Source organism: Salmo trutta, chromosome 26 (genome assembly GCF_901001165.1).
Source record: "Salmo trutta chromosome 26, fSalTru1.1, whole genome shotgun sequence".
Taxonomy (NCBI): Eukaryota; Metazoa; Chordata; class Actinopteri; order Salmoniformes; family Salmonidae; genus Salmo; species Salmo trutta.
In genome coordinates, this window is record NC_042982.1 from 36,276,322 (window position 1) to 36,295,229 (window position 18,908).

The 18,908-nt window shown below is 43.3% G+C and overlaps 1 protein-coding gene across 1 annotated transcript; it reads right to left on the bottom strand.

Annotated features, from left to right (window-relative positions):
- Window positions 1-15,324: 15,324 nt before the first annotated feature.
- Window positions 15,325-18,861, bottom strand: lamtor1 (late endosomal/lysosomal adaptor, MAPK and MTOR activator 1). Its single transcript, XM_029715850.1, has 5 exons — window positions 18,581-18,861; window positions 17,231-17,376; window positions 17,056-17,133; window positions 16,836-16,959; window positions 15,325-15,881 (listed from the first exon to the last, which is right to left on the bottom strand). Exons 1-5 carry the CDS (start codon window positions 18,620-18,622, stop codon window positions 15,789-15,791), a joined length of 483 nt encoding a protein of 160 aa, XP_029571710.1. The 5' UTR covers window positions 18,623-18,861; the 3' UTR covers window positions 15,325-15,788.
- Window positions 18,862-18,908: the final 47 nt, after the last annotated feature.

Genomic DNA, 18,908 nt, shown 5'->3' on the forward strand with positions numbered 1-18,908 from the left:
TGTTAGGCCATCGGGGTTTAAGCTGAGCCGGCGAGACAGGCAATGGGGAACGCAGCCTCCTGCCCATCAGGAGCTCAGCAGGCGACGGCCCATGATGCAGTGGTGTAACTCTGTAAGCTAACAGAGCCCTGTATGGGTCCTTGTTCTTTTTCAGCAGTCCCTTGACTGTTTTCACAGCTCTCTCTGCCTCACCATTACTCTGTGCATGGTAGGGGCTACTGGTCACATGTGTGAAGTCATATTCTGCGGCAAAAGCAGAAAAGGAGCTTGCAGAGAACTGGGGAGCGTTATCTGTAACCAGGACCTCAGCGACCCCTTGCCTGGAAAAAATGGACTTTAATCCATTGATTAGACTTTAATCCAATACCAGCTGATGTGGTTATGGGTGTCTTTGCCATTTCAATGTATCTTGAATAGTAATCTACCACTAGCAGATAAGTGTCATTTCTCCAATAGAACATATCTGCCCCTACCTTTTGCCATGGCCGTTTTGGCAGCTACGTTGCCATCATTGGCTCCGGACAACAAGGTTGACATTATGTACAGACCTCACACTGGGCCACCAGCTTGGCAATCTGAGTACTCAGACCAAGCCACCACACTGACTGTTGAGCCCTCAGTCTGCATTTGGTTATCCCCATGTGTCCATCATGCACTCTGTCTAGCATTTCTGGTTGTAGAGTCTCTGGGATAACTATCCGTTGTCCTTTCATGAGAAGGTCTCCATTACAGTGGAAGTCACTTTGATGCACCCAATAGGGCTTCAGCAGCTGAGGCAGTTCCTCCTGCCTGGGCCATCCCTTTTTGCACTGCTGCACTGTCTGTCGGCAGATGTGGTCTCGTTGTTGCTCCTCTGCAATCTGCTGCAGTTTGGTCTGAGATGCAGGTAGGCTGTCTCTTACTGCATTAATGGACACCTGTACCTCACCCTCTAGACATTGCTCCTCCTCTGATAATGGATGTTTAATTGGGGCCCTGGAGAGTGCATCTGCTGTGATCAGTGCCTTCCCTGGCACATACACCATCTTGTAGGTGAACCTCAGTAATCTGAGGCGGAAGCGCAGAACTCTGGGAGGCAAGTCGTCCAGTGCTTTTGTCCCTAACAGAGCAACAGTGGTTTGTGGTCAGTCTCTGCTGTAAACTGCAGGCCAATAAGGTATTGGCTGAGCCTTTCACATGCCCATGTGATTGCCAACGCCTCCTTCTCCACTTGAGCATACCTTTGCTCTGTGTCGGATAAGCTTCGGGAGATGTATGCTATTGGACGCCACTCCATGTTGTCCTGCATCTGTGTGAGGACCGCCCCTAGCCCAAAGGATGATGCATCTGCTGATACTTTTGTCTTAGCGTGGGGATGGTACTGGGCCAGCACTCTCTGTGGGGCCAGCACTCTCTGTTGGGCCAGCACTCTGTGAGGCCAGGTCTCCTTTGATTTTGTCAAACGCCACCTGTTGCATGTGACCCCATGACCAGTCATTCTCTTTGGCTAGTAAGTCTCTCAGAAGTTTGGTTGTATCTGAGAACTGTGGGAGGAACTTACCCACATATGTGGCCATGCCTAAGAAGGTCCTGACTTTAGCCACATTCTGGGGTCTGGGCATACAGTGAGGGAAAAAAGTATTTGATCCCCTGCTGATTTTGTACGTTTGCCCACTGACAAAGAAATGATCTGTCTATAATTTTAATGGTAGGTTTATTTGAACAGTGAGAGACAGAATAACAACAAAAAAATCCAGAAAAACGCATGTCAAAAATGTTATAAAATTATTAGCATTTTAATGAGGGAAATAAGCATTTGACCCCCTCTCAATCAGAAAGATTTCTGGCTCCCAGGTGTCTTTTATACAGGCAACGAGCTGAGATTAGGAGCACACTCTTAAAGGGAGTGCTCCTAATCTCAGCTTGTTACCTGTATAAAAGACACCTGTCCACAGAAGCACTGCACAGAAGCACTGCCATTTGCCTTGGACGTGTGTTTTGAATTCACCGTGACAGAAAGCCCTCCAGACAGACATGCCCCTGCAACACAGCCCAGTGTTGAAGAACCAGCTGAGTGATAATCAGAACTGAATAAAAAAAAAACGGTTCAGATGAGACCGCTTTCCAACCAGCACCACAAGTTCCTAAACACACAGTAGCGCTGTAGTTATACACATGGTATACACATGGTCTGATATGGGGCGGGTCAAACAGTGTGTCCATTGTTGCTACAAATCATCTCGTACGCATATGATCATATGTTGCTTGTCTGGTGTAAGGAAGCAGTGCTCACCTTGCGTGTGCTGGTGGGAATCTTACTGTTGTTAGTCCGTTGGGGACATCCTCTGTGCCTTCTCTCCCAGCTGCTGGTACTTCACACTCCCGGCCCCACTGCGGGGAGACTACACTGCTCCGGACCGTGGGAGCTGGTGTTCCATGGAGACTTGCGTGAAGCTTGTCCTGGGGATTTACAGGCAGAGCTGAAAATCTTACTCAAGCCTCTCTGTAGGAAGCCACTCTTGGAGGCTGCCTTCTAGGGCTTGTTGTTAATGGTGAATGATATTGCCTGTCTCCGCACAGCCTGACAGACAGAGGATGGATGTTTCAGGCCTATTGTTTGGAGCATGCTAACAGATTTTTTTAAGTGTATTTATTTAACCTTTATTTAACTAGGGAAGTCAGTTAAGAACAAATTATTATTTACAATGACGGCCTACCCCGGACAAACCCTAACCCGGACGACGCTGGGCCACTTGTGCACCGCTCTATAGGACTCCCAATCACAGCCGGTTGTGATACAGCCTGGAATCGAACCAGGGTCTGTAGTGACGCCTCTAGCAGATGTCCTACTGAATTGAATTGAATTTAAGGGACCATTTTTTCAATACATACACTACCGTTCAAAAGTTTGGGGTCACTTAGAAATGTCACTGTTTTTGAAAATAAAAGTCCATTAAAATCACATCGTTAATTGTTAATGCTGTAAATGACTATTGTAGCTGGAAATGGCAGATTTTTCATGGAATATCGACATAAGCATGGAATATCTCCTGAGTTCCAATGGCACGTTGTGTTAGCTAATCGAAGTTAATCATTTTAAAAGACTAATTGATCATTAGAAAACCATTTTGCAATTATCTTAGCACAGATGAAAACTGTTGTTCTGATTAAAGAAGCAATAAAACTGGCCTTCTTTAGACTAGTTGAGTATCTGGACTATCAGCATTTGTGGGTTCGATTACAGGCTCAAAATGGCCAGAAAAAAAACATTATTGTTCTGAGAAATGAAAGCTATTCCATGCGAGAAATTGCCAAGAAACTGAAGATCTCGTACAACGCTATGTACTACTCCCTTCACAGAACAGTGCAAACTGTCTCTAACCAGAATAGAAAGAGGAGTGGGAGGCCCCGGTGCACAACTAAGCAAGAGAACAAGTACATTAGAGTGTCTAGTTTGAGAAACAGACACCTCACAAGTCCTCAACTGGCAGTTTCATTAAATTGTACCTGCAAAACACCAGTCTCAATGTCAACAGTGAAGAGGCGACTCCGGGACGCTGGCCTTCTAGGCAGAGTTGCAAAGAAAAAGCCATATCTCAGACTAGCCAATAAAAATAATAGATTTAAGAGGAACTCTGCCTAGAAGGCCAGCATCCTGGTCTCCATCCTGGAGTTCTCGCTCATTGTGATGAAAATAAAAACAAGTGTCTTGCAACATGATAGCTAGCAAACTCTGTGGGTTTTAAGGGGTAAGTTAGCAAAATAATGTTGCATGCATAGTAGCCAGAAGTCTAGTTCTTCATGAAGAAACGTAGCTATGTCATTGTGTTGTGTATGCCATGAAACGAGGCATATAGATGAAGTCAAGTGAAAATACATTGTTTGAGCATGGACAAAGTAGCTAGCGTTAGGCTAAGTGCAAAGACGATTCAGGATACCTCTTTTAAACTAGTGTTTTTTGTTACATTCAAATATTATATTTATTATCATACAGGTTTGTCAAAGGCTGTGAAATTCTCTGGATTTATTATTCAAATGCCTCAGCTCAATGACAGGTATACCAGCAACAGTTATTTCACATTGCTATGCGTGCAGGTGAAGGAAAGGAGACAAGGAAAGAAAGTCACTATTGAGATGCAATTCAGAGCATTGTACTTTTTACTCAACACTCTCTAATCCCTTTTCTGGCTGCGTCTCAATACAGTAATGGCATCCTTTCCTATTCTCAGTGCCACATCTGAGTCCTCTCATACCCCTCTCTCTCTCTCTCTCTCTCTCTCTCTCTCTCTCTCTGTCTCTCTCTCTCTCTCTCTCTCTCTCTCTCTCTCTCTCTCTGTCTCTCTCTCTCTCTCTCTGTCTCCTCTCTCCTCTCTCTCTCTCTGTCTCTCTCTCTCTCTCTCTCTCTCGTTCTCTCTCTCTTCGCTCTCTCTCTCTCTCTCTCTCTCTCTCTCTCTCTCTCCTCTCTCTCTCCTCTTCTCTCCTCTCTCTGTCTCTCTCTCTCTCTCTCTCTCTCCCTCTCTCTCTCTCTCCTCTCTCTGTCTCTCTCTCTCTCTCTCTCTGTCTCTCTCTCTCTTCTCTCTCTCTCTCTCTCTCTCTGTCTCTCTATCTCTCTCTCTGTCTCTCTCTATCTCTCTCTGTCTCTCTCATATGTCTCTCTCTCTCTCTCTCTCTGTCTCTCTCTCTCTCTCTCTCTCTGTCTCTCTCTCTCCTCTCTCTCTCTCTCTCTCTGTCTCTCTCCTCTCTCTCTCTGTCTTCTCTCTCTCTCTCTCTCTCTCTCTCTCTCTCTCTCTCTCTCTCTCCTCTGTCTCTCTCTCTCTCTCTCTCTCCTCTCTGTCTCTCTCTCTCTCTCTCTCTCTCTCTCTCTCTCTCTCTGTCTCTCTCTCTCTCTCTCTCTCTGTCTCTCTCTCTCTCTCCTCTCTCTCTCTCTCTCTCTCTCTCTCTCTCTCTCTCTCTCTCTCTCTCTCTCTCTCTCTCAATTCAATTCAATTCAATTCGCTTTATTGGCATGACGTAACAATGTACATATTGCCAAAGCTTACTTTGGATATTTACAATATAAAAATAAATAAAAATGAGAATCAAAAATTGTCAACGGACAACAGTAACAACAATAACCAACGGTCAATATAACCATACATTCAACAATAACAATAATCATACAGTTGAGGACATGTGCAGGTTTATTGGTCTGTCAGACACTGTCCCTCAACTTATGGCAGGCAGCAATGTAGTGCGCTGCCAACACACAGCTCTCTGCGTCCTCTCCCAACAGGACGGGTAGCCTATCCTCATCAGAGAGGTCTTTGAAACTTGAATAAGGGTTTCAAATTTGGGGAAATGACACTCTCTAATTGTTTTATATTTTTGACATTTTGTCAGGAAATGCAGCTCTGTCTCAGGTTCTGCTGTTGTGCAGTGGTTGCACAGCCTTTCCTCTACAGGGAGCCAGGTTTTCCTGTGTCTACCCTTCTCAATGGCAAGGCTGTGCTCACTGAGCCTGTACTTTGTCAAGGTTTTTCTAAGGTTTTGATCAGTAACCATGGTCAAATATTTAGCCATAGTGTACTGTCGATTTAGGGCCAGATAGCACTGCATTTTGCTTTGTGTTTGTGCTTGTGCTGCCCAATAAGCAATGTAGTTGTGTTTTGACTGTGTTGTAATTTGGTTTATTCTGATTGATTGGATGTTCTGGTCCTGAGGCTTCAGTGTGTTAGTAGAACAGGTTTGTGAACTCAGCCCCAGGACCAGCTGGATGAGGGGACTCTTTTCTTTGCTCAGCTCTTGGCATTGCAGGGCTTGGTAATGATATGAGAGGGGGTCACTGTATTTTAGATGTTTCCAAAACTTAATTGCTCTTTTTTGAGTTTTTATTATTAGTGGATATTGGCCTAATTCTGCCCTGCATGCATTGTTTGTAGTTTTCCTCTGGACACAGAACTCTGCATGTAGGGTTTCAATGGGGTGTTTGTCCCATTTGATGAAATCTTGTTTTGCAAGTGGACCCCACACCTCGCTGCCATAAAGTGCAATTGGTTCAATGACATATTCAATTCGTTTTAGCCAAATTTTAATAGGTATTTCAATTTGAATTTGCTTTTTAATGGCGTAGAATGCCCTGCGTGCTTTCTCTCTCAGTTCATTCACTGCCTCATTAAGGTGTCCAGTTGAGCTTATTTTTAAACCTAAGTAATTGTAGTGTGTACAGTACTCTATATATTTTGTACCAATTGAGAACTTTGGTCTAATTCCCTGAGATCTGGATCTTCTCTGGAAAATCATTATTTTAGTCTTTTTGGGGTTTACTGCCAGGGCCCAGGTCTGGCAGTACTGCTCTAGCAGGTCCAGGCTCTGCTGTAGGCCGGTGCTGTGGGTGACAGCAGGCATAGGTCATCTGCGAAGAGTAGGCATTTAACTTCTGAATTGTGGAGACTAACACCAGGGGCTGAGGATTTTTCTAGAATAGTGGCCAATTCGTTAATGTAAATATTGAAGAGTGCAGGGCTCAGATTGCAACCCTGACGAAGGCCCCGCCCCTGGTTAAAGAATTCTGTTATTTTCTTACCAATTTTAATGCTGCACGTATTGCCAGTATACATTGATTTAATTATGTCATATGTTTTACCCCCTACACCACTTTCAATAACTTTGTAGAACAGTCCTGTATGCCAAATAGAATCAAATGCTTTTTGGAAGTCGATAAAGCAAGTGTATATTTTGGTATTATTTTGGTGGACATGTTTATCTATCAGGGTGTGTAAGGTGTAAATATGATCAGTTGTGCGATGTTTTGGTATAAATTCAATTTGGCTTTTACTCAAGACATTGTGCTTATTAAGGAAGTTTAGAACTCTTACATTGATGATACTACAGAAAACCTTCCCCAGGTTACTGTTCACACAAATGCCTCTGTAATTGTTAGGGTCAAATTTGTCTCCATTCTTAAAGATTGGGGTTATGAGTCCTTGATTCCAGATGTCAGGGAAATAACCTACACTCAGGATCAAATTAAACAGTTTTAATATAGCCAATTGAAATTTTGCACTAGTGAGTTTGAGCATCTCATTTAGGATGCCATCAGGTCCGCAGGCTTTTTTAAATTTGAGAGCCTGAAGTTTCTTATAGAGCTCCTGGTCAGTAATTGGGGAGTCCAATGGGTTTTGATTGTCCTTTATAGCTTTTTCTAATCCATTCAACTTCTCATGGATTTGGCGTTGTTCTGCGTTTGTGTCAATTTGAACGGTGTTGTAGAGTGTTTTGAAATGGGTTGTCCATATGTCACCATTTTGTATCGCTAATTCCTCTTGTTTAGATTTTTTTAGTTTTTTTCCAATTTTGCCAAAAGTTGTTTGTGTTTATGGACTCCTCAATTAGTGTCAGCTGCTTGCTGTTGTACTGTGCTTTTTTGGTTCTGAGTGTACGTTTATAGAGTTTTAAAGTCTCACAGTAATGAAGGCGTAATTCACCATTATTTGGGTCTCTGTGCTTTTGGTTGGATAGTGTTCTAAGTTTTTTCCTTATAATTTTACAATCTGCATCAAACCAGTTGTCATCTGTGATTTTTTTAGTTTAGTTTTTTATCAATTTCAATTGTGCTTCTTTTGCCGTTTGCCTGAATATATAGTTGATGTTTCGTACTGCTAGATTGATGCCTTCTTTACTGTGAGTGAATGTGGTATCCAGAAAGTTATCTAAGAGTGTTTGGATATTTTGGTTCCAGGTTGCTTTCTGGTATTCTTCTGTGCTGTTTTGGGCCCATCTGTATGAATTTCTGATGTTGTACAGCTTTCTCTCTCTCTCTCTCTCTCTCTCTCTCTCTCTCTCTCTCTCAGAAACTCTGATGGAGGAGCTCAACCAGGGCTTGCGACCACTGAAGCAAAATGCAGAGAAGAAGTTCTGCAGCCGCTCGCTGTGTCTCAACAAAAACAACATCATCATCACAGACTTGGCTTTAATAATACGGCTCACCTGGGTTCACCTGGGTTCGACCTGTCCTTCAACAACATCTCACACATAGACCCAGTGTGTTGAGTTCACACAGTCACGCACACAGGGTGGCTCTGGACAAAAGTAGTGCACTATATAGGCCATATTGTGTAATTTCAGACAAGCCTCTCCCTGAATGGACACAGGTGGCAGGGTGGTAAAATTAACTTCTCTAGTACAGGTATTCCCAAACTGGGGTATACGCAATCCCGTTGGTGGTACAGCAAACAGAAATGTGATTAACATTTAGAATACATTTTTATTTTTATTTGTTACATTTAAAAAATATATATATATTCACATTTTCAAACAGTCCATTTATATTTTCCAACGGGGCTATACATTACAGTGAGTTTTTTTTCTTCACCTGAGTAGCCTCGTTTCACTGCCAAAAATAACATTAAACCTAATAAAATTAAACCTTCTTTGGACACTGTGTTAACTAACCTCCAGACGAGCTTCACCGCCCAACAACACTCCTTCCATGGCCTCCAATTGCTCTTAAACGCTAGTAAAACTAAATGTATGCTCTTCAACCGATCGCTTCCCACACCTGCCCGCTCCTACCATCACTACTCTGGACGGTTGTGACTTAGAATATGTGGACAACTACAAATACCTAGGTGTCTGGCTAGACTGTAAACTCTCCTTCCAGACTCACATTAAGCATCTCCAATACAAAATTAAATCTAGAATCGGCTTCCTACTTCGCAAGGAGAGTTTCACACACTCTGAGAAGCCTGGATACTAATGAACCTAGGATTATGTTTTGGCGCTGCCAAACATACCCTCGTAAAACTATCCTACCGATCCTTGTAACCTGTATGCTCTCGTTGGCTGGCCCTTGCTTCATATTCGTCGCCAAACCCACTGGCTCCAGGTCATCTATAAATCTTTGCTAGGTAAAGCCCCGCCTAATCTCATCTCACTGGTCACCATAGCAACACCCACCCGTAGCACGCGCTCCAGCAGGTATATTTCACTGGTCACCCCAAAGCCAACTTCTCCTTTGGCCCCCTTTCCTTCCAGTTCTCTGCTGCCAATGACTGGAACGAAATGCAAAATCACTGAAGCTGGAATCTTATATCTCACTCACTAACTTTAAGCATCAGCTGTCAGAGCAGCTTACCGATCACTGCACCTGTACACAGCCCATCTGTAAATAGCACACCCAACTACCTCAACCCCATATTTTTATTTACAGTTGAAGTCAAAAGTTTACATGCAACTTAGCCAAATACATTTAAACTCAGTTTTTCACAATTCCTGACATTTAATCCTAGTAAAAATTCCCTGTTTTAGGTCAGTTAGGATCACCACTTTATTTTAAGAATGTGAAATGTCAGAATAATAGTAGAGAGAATGATTTATTTCAGCTTTTATTTCTTCATCACATTCTCAGTGGGTCAGAAGTTTACGTCGACTCAATTAGTATTTGGTAGCATTGCCTTTACATTTTTTTTTACTTGGGTCAAACGTTTCGGATAGCCTTCCACAAGCTTCCCACAGTAAGTTGGGTGAATTTTGGCCCATTCCTCCTGACAGAGCTTGTGTAACTGAGTCAGGTTTGTAGGCCTCCTTGCTCACACACACTTTTTCAGTTCTGCCCACAAATGTTCTATAGGATTGAGGTCAGGGCTTTGTGACGGCCACGCCAATACCTTGACTTTGTTGTCCTTAAGCCATTTTGCCACAACTTTGGAAGTCTGATTGGGGCCATTGTCCATTTGGAAGACTCATTTGCGACCAAGCTTCAACTTCCTGACTGATGTCTTGAGATGTTGCTTCAATATATCCACATAATTTTGCTTCCTCATGATGCCATCTATTTTGTGAAGTGCACCAGTCCCACCTGCAGCAAAGCACCCCCACAACATGAGGCTGCCACCCCCATGCTTCATGGTTGGGATGGTGTTCTTCGGCTTGCAAGCCTCCCCATTTTCCTCCTAACATAACGATGGTCATTATAGCCAAACAGTTCTATTTTTGTTTCATCAGAACAGAGGACATTTCTCCAAAAAGTACAATCTTTGTCCCCATGTGCAGTTGCAAACCGTAGTCTGGCTTTTTTATGGTGGTTTTGGAGCAGTGGCTTCTCCTTGCTGAGCGGCCTTTCAGGTTATGTCGATATAGGACTTGTTTTACTGTGGATATATATACTTTTGTACCTGTTTCCTCCAGCATCTTCATAAGTTCCTTTGCTGTTGTTCTGGGATTGATTTGCACTTTTCGCACACACTCACACACACACTCGGGATCCCAATGACGTCCTATAAGGTCAGGCAAACAAACAAACAGGCAACATCCTGCATGTCAGTCCCACAGCCAGACAGAAGGAGAGATCAGGATGATAACCCATTAAACAAATAAATATAATGGAGGGGGGATTCTCAGAGCTGATAAACATCCCCTAACCCTATAGCAGAGAGATAGATAGAGAGAGAGAGAGAGAGAGTGAGAGAGAGAGAGCGAGAGAGAGAGAGAGAGAGAGAGAGAGAGAGAGAGGAGAGAGAGAGAGAGAGAGAGAGAGAGAAAGAGAGAGAGGGAGAGAGATCAGGATGATAACCCATTAAACAAATACATATAATGGAGGGGGGATTCTCAGAGCTGATAAACACCCCCTAACCCTACAGCAGAGAGATAGATAGGGTATGTAAACTTCCGACTTCAACTGTATTTCTTTGCTCCTTTGCACCCCAGTATCTCTACTTGTACATTCATTTTCTGCACATCTATCACTCCAGTGTTTAATTGCTAAATTGTAATTACTTCACCACTATGGCCTATTAATTGCCTTACATCCCTTATCTTACTACCTTTGCACACACTGTATATAGATTTTTCTATTGTGTTATTGACTGTACATTTGTTTATCCCATGTATAACTCTGTGTTGTTTGTGTCGCACTGCTTTGCTTTATCTTGGCCAGATTGCAGTTGTAAATGAGAACTTGTTCTCAACTGGCCTACCTGGTAGAATAAAGGTGAAAGAAATAAATAGTGTTCAGCGAAATAACAACACAATGTCAAATACAGGAAGCCTAGTCAAATAATTAACATCCAATCACATTAACCGTTACTCTCTCACAGGAATTCCACTAACGGTCCGTATGTAGCCAAACGTAGCTGCTGCTCATGTTGGTATCTGTACTGATGGCGCAAAAGCCATGACAGGGAGACATAGTGGAGTGGTAATGCGTGTGCAAGCAGTTGCTCCCGACGCCACTTGGGTACACTGCAGCATCCACCAAGAGGCTCTTGCTGCCAAGGGAATGCCTGACAGCTTGAAAGATGTTTTGGACACAACAGTGAAAATGGTAAACTTTGTTTAAACAAGGCCCCTGAACTGTCGTGTATTTTCTGCACTATGCAATGATATGGGCAGCAACCATGTAACAACATACAGAAGTGTGCTGGTTATCAAGGGGCAAAGTATTGACACGTTTTTTTTAAATTGAGAGACGAGCTTAAAGTTTTCTTTACTGACCATAATTTTCACTTGTCTGACGCTTGCATGATGACAAGTTTCTCACATGACTGGCCTATCTGGGTGAGGTTTTTTCTCTCCTGAATGATTTGAATCTAGATTTACATGGACTCTCTGCAACTATTTTAAATGTGCGGGACAAAATTGAGGCTGTGATTAAGAAGTTAGAGCTCTTCTCTGTCTGCATTAACAAGGACAACAAACAGGTCTTTCCATCATTGTATGATTGTTTCTGTGCAAATGAACTCAAGATTACGGACAATGTCAAATGTGATATAGCGAAGCACCTGAGTGAGCTGGGTGTGCAATTACACAGTTACTTTCTCAAAACAAATGACACAAACAACTGGATTCGTTATCCCTTTCATGCCCTGCCTCCAGTCCACTTACCAATATCTGAACAAGAGCCTCATCGAAATTGCAATAAGTGGTTCTGTGAAAATGTAATTTAATCAGAAGCCACTACCAGATATCTGGATTGGGCTGCACTCAGAGTATCCTGCTTTGGCAAATCACGCTGTTAAGACACTGATGCCCTTTGCAACCACGTACCTATGTGAGAGTTGATTCTCGGCCCTCACTACCATGAAAACTAAATACAGGCACAGACTGTGTGTGGGAAATGATTTAAGACTGAGACTCTCTCCAATACAACCCAACATTGCAGAGTTATGTGCATCCTTTCAAACACACCCTTCTCATTAACCTGTGGTGAGCTATTCACAATTTTCAATGAAAAAATGTTTTTATATGTAAGATGGTTAAATAAAGAGCAAAATTATTGATTATTATTATATTATTATTTGTGACCTGGTCCTATCAGAGCTCTTTGTCACTTCCCACGAGCCGGGTTGTGAGAACAACTCTCATTCTTATGATTAATAAATGTATTGTATAGTGTGTGTGGTAGGCTTACAATGATGGCAAAAAACAACATTTGAGAGTGCTCTGACCCTGGTGCTAGAGGGGGTACAGCTGGAGGTTGAATGTTTGAAGGGGTACGGGACTATTAAAAAGTTTGGGAACCACTGATCTAGTACATTAGTAGTGATCACCCTACATTTAAGGGCCTAAAGCCTGTGTGTGTGTGTGTGTCCTGGTAGAGCAGAAGGAACTGTGGGTGTTGTATCACCATGATAAAAGCATCTGTAACCTTTCAGAGGTGGATAAGCTGGGCGCCCTGCCCTTCCTACACAGACTCACCCTGCACGGCAGCACAATGGAGAATGAGGGGAGTTACAGGTACACACATTACATGAGAAAGGTGAGGACAAACCCACATCTACACACCGACACGCAAATATAGGCCGCCACTAAACCCCACATGGGAGGTGGGTTACAGGGGTGGTTTATTCCACTCATACTCTTCGTGTGATCTCCCAGTGCTATTTGAATTCTGTGTGTTCACCGAGGGCTATGTGGCTCTGAGTCCTATGTGTAACAACCGAGCCCTATGTGGCTCTGAGCCCTATGTGGCTCTGAGCCCTATGTGGCTCTGAGCCCTATGTGTAACAACCGAGCCCTATGTGGCTCTGAGCCCTATGTGTAACAGGTGCTGAGCTCGTTGCAGCTGCGTAGCATTCTGACAGGTGCTTAAAATGAGCAGAGAGATTAGGGTCTAGTTACACACCGACTCTCTGCCTGTCTGCATAGAAACACTAAACTCCTACTGAGTTTTGGGGCATTCTCCCTCTCTGTTCAGTGCTAAATTATAACCAGTTTACAGTGTGTATAGTCACTGTATGTATAGATGTGTTCAGTTCTGGAGCCTTATGGTCAAGAGAAAACAGAAGTGTGTGTACCCGGACAAACACACAGTAATAAGAACGTGTGTAGGGGGTATGTGATTGCGGCTCTGCCTCACTTGTTGGACTTTTGCGCTGTAATGGGCCAGGATAGAATCATGGCCCAGGTCTGGCATCATCCCAGCAACCACAGCAAAACATCAGGAAAAACCAGGACAACTGGCTTGTCACCACAGAAACGGTGGGGGAGGGGGGAGGCCAAATCATCATGCCAACCAACCAGAGTTCCAGAACCACAGGCTTACATCAAAAGACCATTATGACCTGACGCATCATGTAAATGTACAATACAAATCTACTCATCAGAAACTCTGTCTGGTGTCTGTCAGAGTTGGGGAAGAAGGAATAGTACATCTACAGTAGATGTGACCTTGACCTGTATAATTATTGAACTGGACCATTGACCAGCCAGGCCCAACCAGGAATAGAGCCCTCTCACTCACTCTCCCCAATGCACACTTTTGTAGGTGTTACTTTGTGTTGAAATATAGATCTGAGAATTGACCCTTTACCACTTGTGGATCAGCAGGTATGAGATGTACTGGATAATCCCTATCATGGTAAAAGTCTTCATAGAAAGTAAAAAAAAAAAATCATATCCATTACTTGGGGCGGCAAGGTAGCCTAGTGGTTGGAGCGTTGGACTAGTAACCGAAAGGTTGCAAGTTCAAATCCCCGAGCTGACAAGATACAAATCTGTCTTTCTGCCCCTGAACAAGGCAGTTAACCCACTGTTCCTAGGCCATCATTGAAAATAAGAATTTGTTCTTAACTGACTTGCCTAGTTAAATAAAGATAAAATACTTACACTACATAAGATGTGATAGTGTTTATTAGGTTTGTTGTAATGACACCCCACACATTTCTCTCTATACAGAACACCAGTCTTATTGTTGAAAGTCTTTAATGAATTCAGTAATTGGGGGAAAAAAAAGAAAAAAACATATTAACAGTATATCTTAATAAACCTTTTGGTACTAGCCTAAGAAATGAACAATGTTATCCAGGTACTATTGCACACTGAAGTAACAAAACAAACAAAACAAGCACACTGCAAAAAGTGGAAAATAAACACAGCCTTGCAGATCATCCCTTTAAAGACCCCAGAGAGGCACCCACCCACACACACTCACCCCGGAGCATAAATACACTTAAAACATCAATAAATAATCACAATGCCTCTGATCATTTTCATTTAGGGGATACTCACAGGTTATGGTTGTTTATCTCAAACTGCCATGACAGCTTTCACTTCCTGGTTAATGTGAGTAACTCGTCACAATGTGTTTTGTTTAAAAATTCAAACAAACTTGGGTGTTAAGTTTTTTTTCTTTTATGTCATAAAAACTGGGCTGCTGTATCCTTAGTTTTGATTGGCTCCTAAAACAACTTCATTGGAGCTTCAGCCAATCCTGACGAAAAGACTCTACAATGGGGAGGTGCATACAATCCATTTCTTGCTTCTGACGGAATCCCATAAATCTGTACATAGAAGGCATCAACACTTCACTGATTCATTTACATTACAAGCCCCCAAACCATTCCCCCACCTAGAACCACCCCCCCCCACATAGAACCACCCCCCCAAGCCCCAGTTCCACCCAGCGCCCACCCCCAGCTGTATTGTTTCTGTGAAGTCTAAAGATATGAATTCAAGGACTGCCAGCTAAATTATTGAAGTGCTAAGCATGTTTCCCCCAGAAATCAGAGAAACCCATGTGGATTCCCACCTCTGTCCCCACCTCCCATTCACCCCTGCACTCTGCCAACATGAGCTGAACTCAAGAGAAGACTCATATGGGTCATATCAGCTTTGAACTTAGGTACTATAGTTGAACTAAGTCCCTCCTGTTTTTAAACCTACCCAACCTAGTTGTCTTACAATAGGTCAATCTAAGGATTTTAACAAAGATAAGGAACACTATAGTGAGGGCTCTTTCTAGAAATTCATATTGATGACATGAGGGGTGGGATGTGTGTTCTGGGTGACCGGTCAACAGTGTCAGAACAGCATCCCCATGCTCACCGTAGTGGGTTGGCTGGCTGTGGACATCTTTTTTTGCCCTGTTCCTGTGCTACATTTGGACATGCATAATCACCCTATTTTCCTAGCTGTGGTTAGTTAGTTAGTACATTACCGGAGCTGCATATCAGACGAGGTCAGCTACTCCTGAAAAACTCACAGCCAGGGCTAACGCCACCAGCAGCCTAGCCATGCAGCTAGCTAACCGTTTATTCAGTCAGACTCAGTCACTCTTCAAACAAGAAAATGTAAAATAACAAAAACAAACAGTGCCCTAACACCATTATACTGCCATAACATTTGACGGCTGGTGAAAGGAGGATGAATGGTGGCTTTGAAAGGTGGTTTGAGGGGTGCAGGGCAAGGTTGGTTAACCCTTTCAGCAGGGGAGGCCTGGTTGTCATAGTCCTCAGCAGGTTCCTGGTGGCATAGCTGGGTAGCACAGGGACTGGGACACATAGATGCAGTGTGGGCATTGGGGACAGGACGGGAGGAGTATTATAGAGGGCAGATCAGGGGATGGCAAATTGAACCACTAGTTCTTCTTTAGCGTCCACCTTGATCTGAGAGATTGCACTGTAAGCATAGGCAGCTATCTTGGACACCTGTCAAACAATTAGAACAAATTAGGTTAACACGCATCAATCGGCTACATAATACGTTTGTTGTTGCTCCAGAGCTGCCATACACTAACAGGTTTATGGGCAGGGAAAGCACATGACTGTAATAGAAAGATGTCCTGATGAACATCTGAGAATGGCACTGTGTGTGTGTCTGTATTAGGGGTGTAACGATACAGGTATTCGTATATCAAAACGTTCGGTACGGGGAACTCGGTTCGGTCCACATTGTAAATACATAAACATTAAAAAACACTAGGCCTATAGGCTATGCCTACACAGTTGTATTGTTTGAGTAAATCTGAGCTGGGAAAAAAAGGAACATTTCAGGCTACTCCGTTAAGACATTTTGAGCCACGTTGTAATGAACATTCTAATCTTAATTGACACACTTTATGAGGTGGAGCCAGGAGCTAGTTCTGTAAGATGGCAAGTAGTCGGGTGGATAAACCAGGAGGATTCTCAATCATCATTTCAAATCTTCAGTTTGGGAACATTTTGCTTTCCTAGTAGCTTACAACAGCGATGGACAGAGGAAGTATGTTCCCTCAAACATGTTGACATTTACACTGACTTCACCGCAGTATTCCTACCACCTGACCAAGACGGAGATGCAAAACAACACTACAACTTTGTCTCCCCTCTGCATTCAAGCAGCTCTTTGCAGGTAGTAATGAGACTATATTCAAGGAGAACCGGTACCGAGTCAGTGTGCAGGGGTACAAGGAAGTTGGAGTAAAAAGTACAGGTTGGGGTAAAAGTGACCAGACAACACCTGAGGTTGGTGGCCCCTTAATTGGGGAGGATGGGCTCGTGGTAATAACTGGAGTAGAATCAATGGAATTGTATCAAATACGTCAAACACATGGTTTCCATGTACCAAACCATGAAACGTTACACCCCTAGTGTATGTGTGCATGTGTGTGCGCGAGCGTGCACCTGTTGTACATCCGAATATGGCACCAGATCACTAGCGAGCACTTGGTGTGGCTGGCTGGTGAGGGAAGGTAGAGGGAGGGGCTTCTTCTGAGACAGACTGTTACTCAACAAGGCCAGTTTTGTACTGAAAACACAATAAAAGACAGGTTAGTGCTGAAACACATCAACAAGGCCAGTCAAAACCAACATACACATTAAGCAACTACCTCCACACACCCACCTATATTGCCGAGCTTTGTCCATGTACTCATGCTGCTCCATGCCTTGAGAGTCTGCAGCCGAGACATCGATGATGTTCCTAAGAAATGGAAAGACAGGCAGGTATTCAGCAGAATTCAATCCCAAATAAATAAACCCCATGATGATGGAGGAGAAAGAGAATGTTTGTGTCTTACAGGGCTGTCTTGGTAAGGATGGATGTGAGTAGGGCCTGTTCGTCTGTGCGCGCTGAGGGTACATTGGCGGAGCTCCATTCTGTGCCGTTGAGGGGCTTGCTGTCGGGGTTCGGGTGGGGGATCAGCGGCTTACGCTCGTCAGGGTCCTGAGGCACAACATGTGCATCGCGATCACAAACTATCACAACATCCTCGATCACTATCACAGGCTGTTCGGGTAACCAGATTCTGACTTTGCTTATTGCTGAAATGATTACGATACAACATCTGAACTGAAGTCTAAAACAAAGGGCGCCCTACACCCCCTATAATACTCATCCTCTGATTTGTTGCTTTGACAGAAAAGAATGAACCCAAACAAAAGTTACGTAACCCTGATATAACGATGCTGGTGTGTATATTTCAACAGTATTATACTGTGTTATAACAAGGTTAGTTAAGCAGTGGCAGGCTGTGTGTGTACAACAGTCATCTGATAAACAGTAATAATAGAATACAATCCCTGCCTCACATTTTTCCAAAGGAGAAATAAAACTTCCCTCCACCAAATTCCATTTTGGCCTATGTCACCACAACTGGATGGGAAATGTGAGATCATATGACATGCATCTGGGAGAAGTTGATTGGCTGGCAAGTTCAACACGTTCCAACGGCTTGACCGAATGTGACCCTTTGAGGCCCAATTTACATAAGTGGTCACGTTTTACCGGCCCTGATTGATCATCATCATCATGATCGTTGAGAATTGAAACTAAGCTATTGTCTGCCCTGCAAGTAGATGGCGCCTGACGTACACATATGAACTGATTAAGTAAGCTAGAACTGATTAACTAAGCTGAACTAATAAGCTAGATAATGTTTGTAATTGTCAACAAAAGGTTGTCACCATTTTGAAACGTCTCTTAACTAGCTAATGTTGTTAGGCGTGTTGGTCAACTTGCCAATCAGGGAACTAACGTTAGCTAAACTCCCTAGGCCCAATTTTTCTAGCACAGCTAGCAGTTGTCTCTGAAATATTATATATTTCTTAATTCCATTATTGTACGTTTAAATGTGTGTGAATTGTTAGATATTACTGTACTGTTGGCGATAGGAACACAAGCATTTCGCAATAATATCCGCTATATGTGTGCAATACATTTTGATTTGAAAGGACTGGCTAGCTATCTGCTGGGTCGTAGTTGGCTAACTTAAAAATAGTTTCATTATAACGCGCAAAGAAGCACCATATTTTCACTTTTGTAACAACAAACTGTCTTGCAATGGCCTTTATGACCCCAAAGAAAAGAAATACTTTTTGTTAAATAATATTTCACACCCTAGATAACCAACTAGCCTAGCATTAGCTACCTGCTCGGTGGTCTCGTTCTCGCTACTGTAACAACAACCCATGGCGTCCGCTGGGCGTTCGGCGGTCTGCCAGGTACGCGAACCCAATCTCCAACTACTCCACCCGGGAAACTATTGCTAGAATAAGAGAAACAGACCCTGTCTGAGTCCACAGGAAAGGAATCAAACTTCTTTCTGTGTTTCTCTTTCTCGCTGACCGCTTCTATCAGCTACTACTACAAACGAAGCCTATCACATGACAGCAGTTTTTGCGCAGCCAGGGCTCGGTAACAAACATATGACATCCGGCCAACGTGAAGATGCCATGGGGACAGATACCCTAATCACG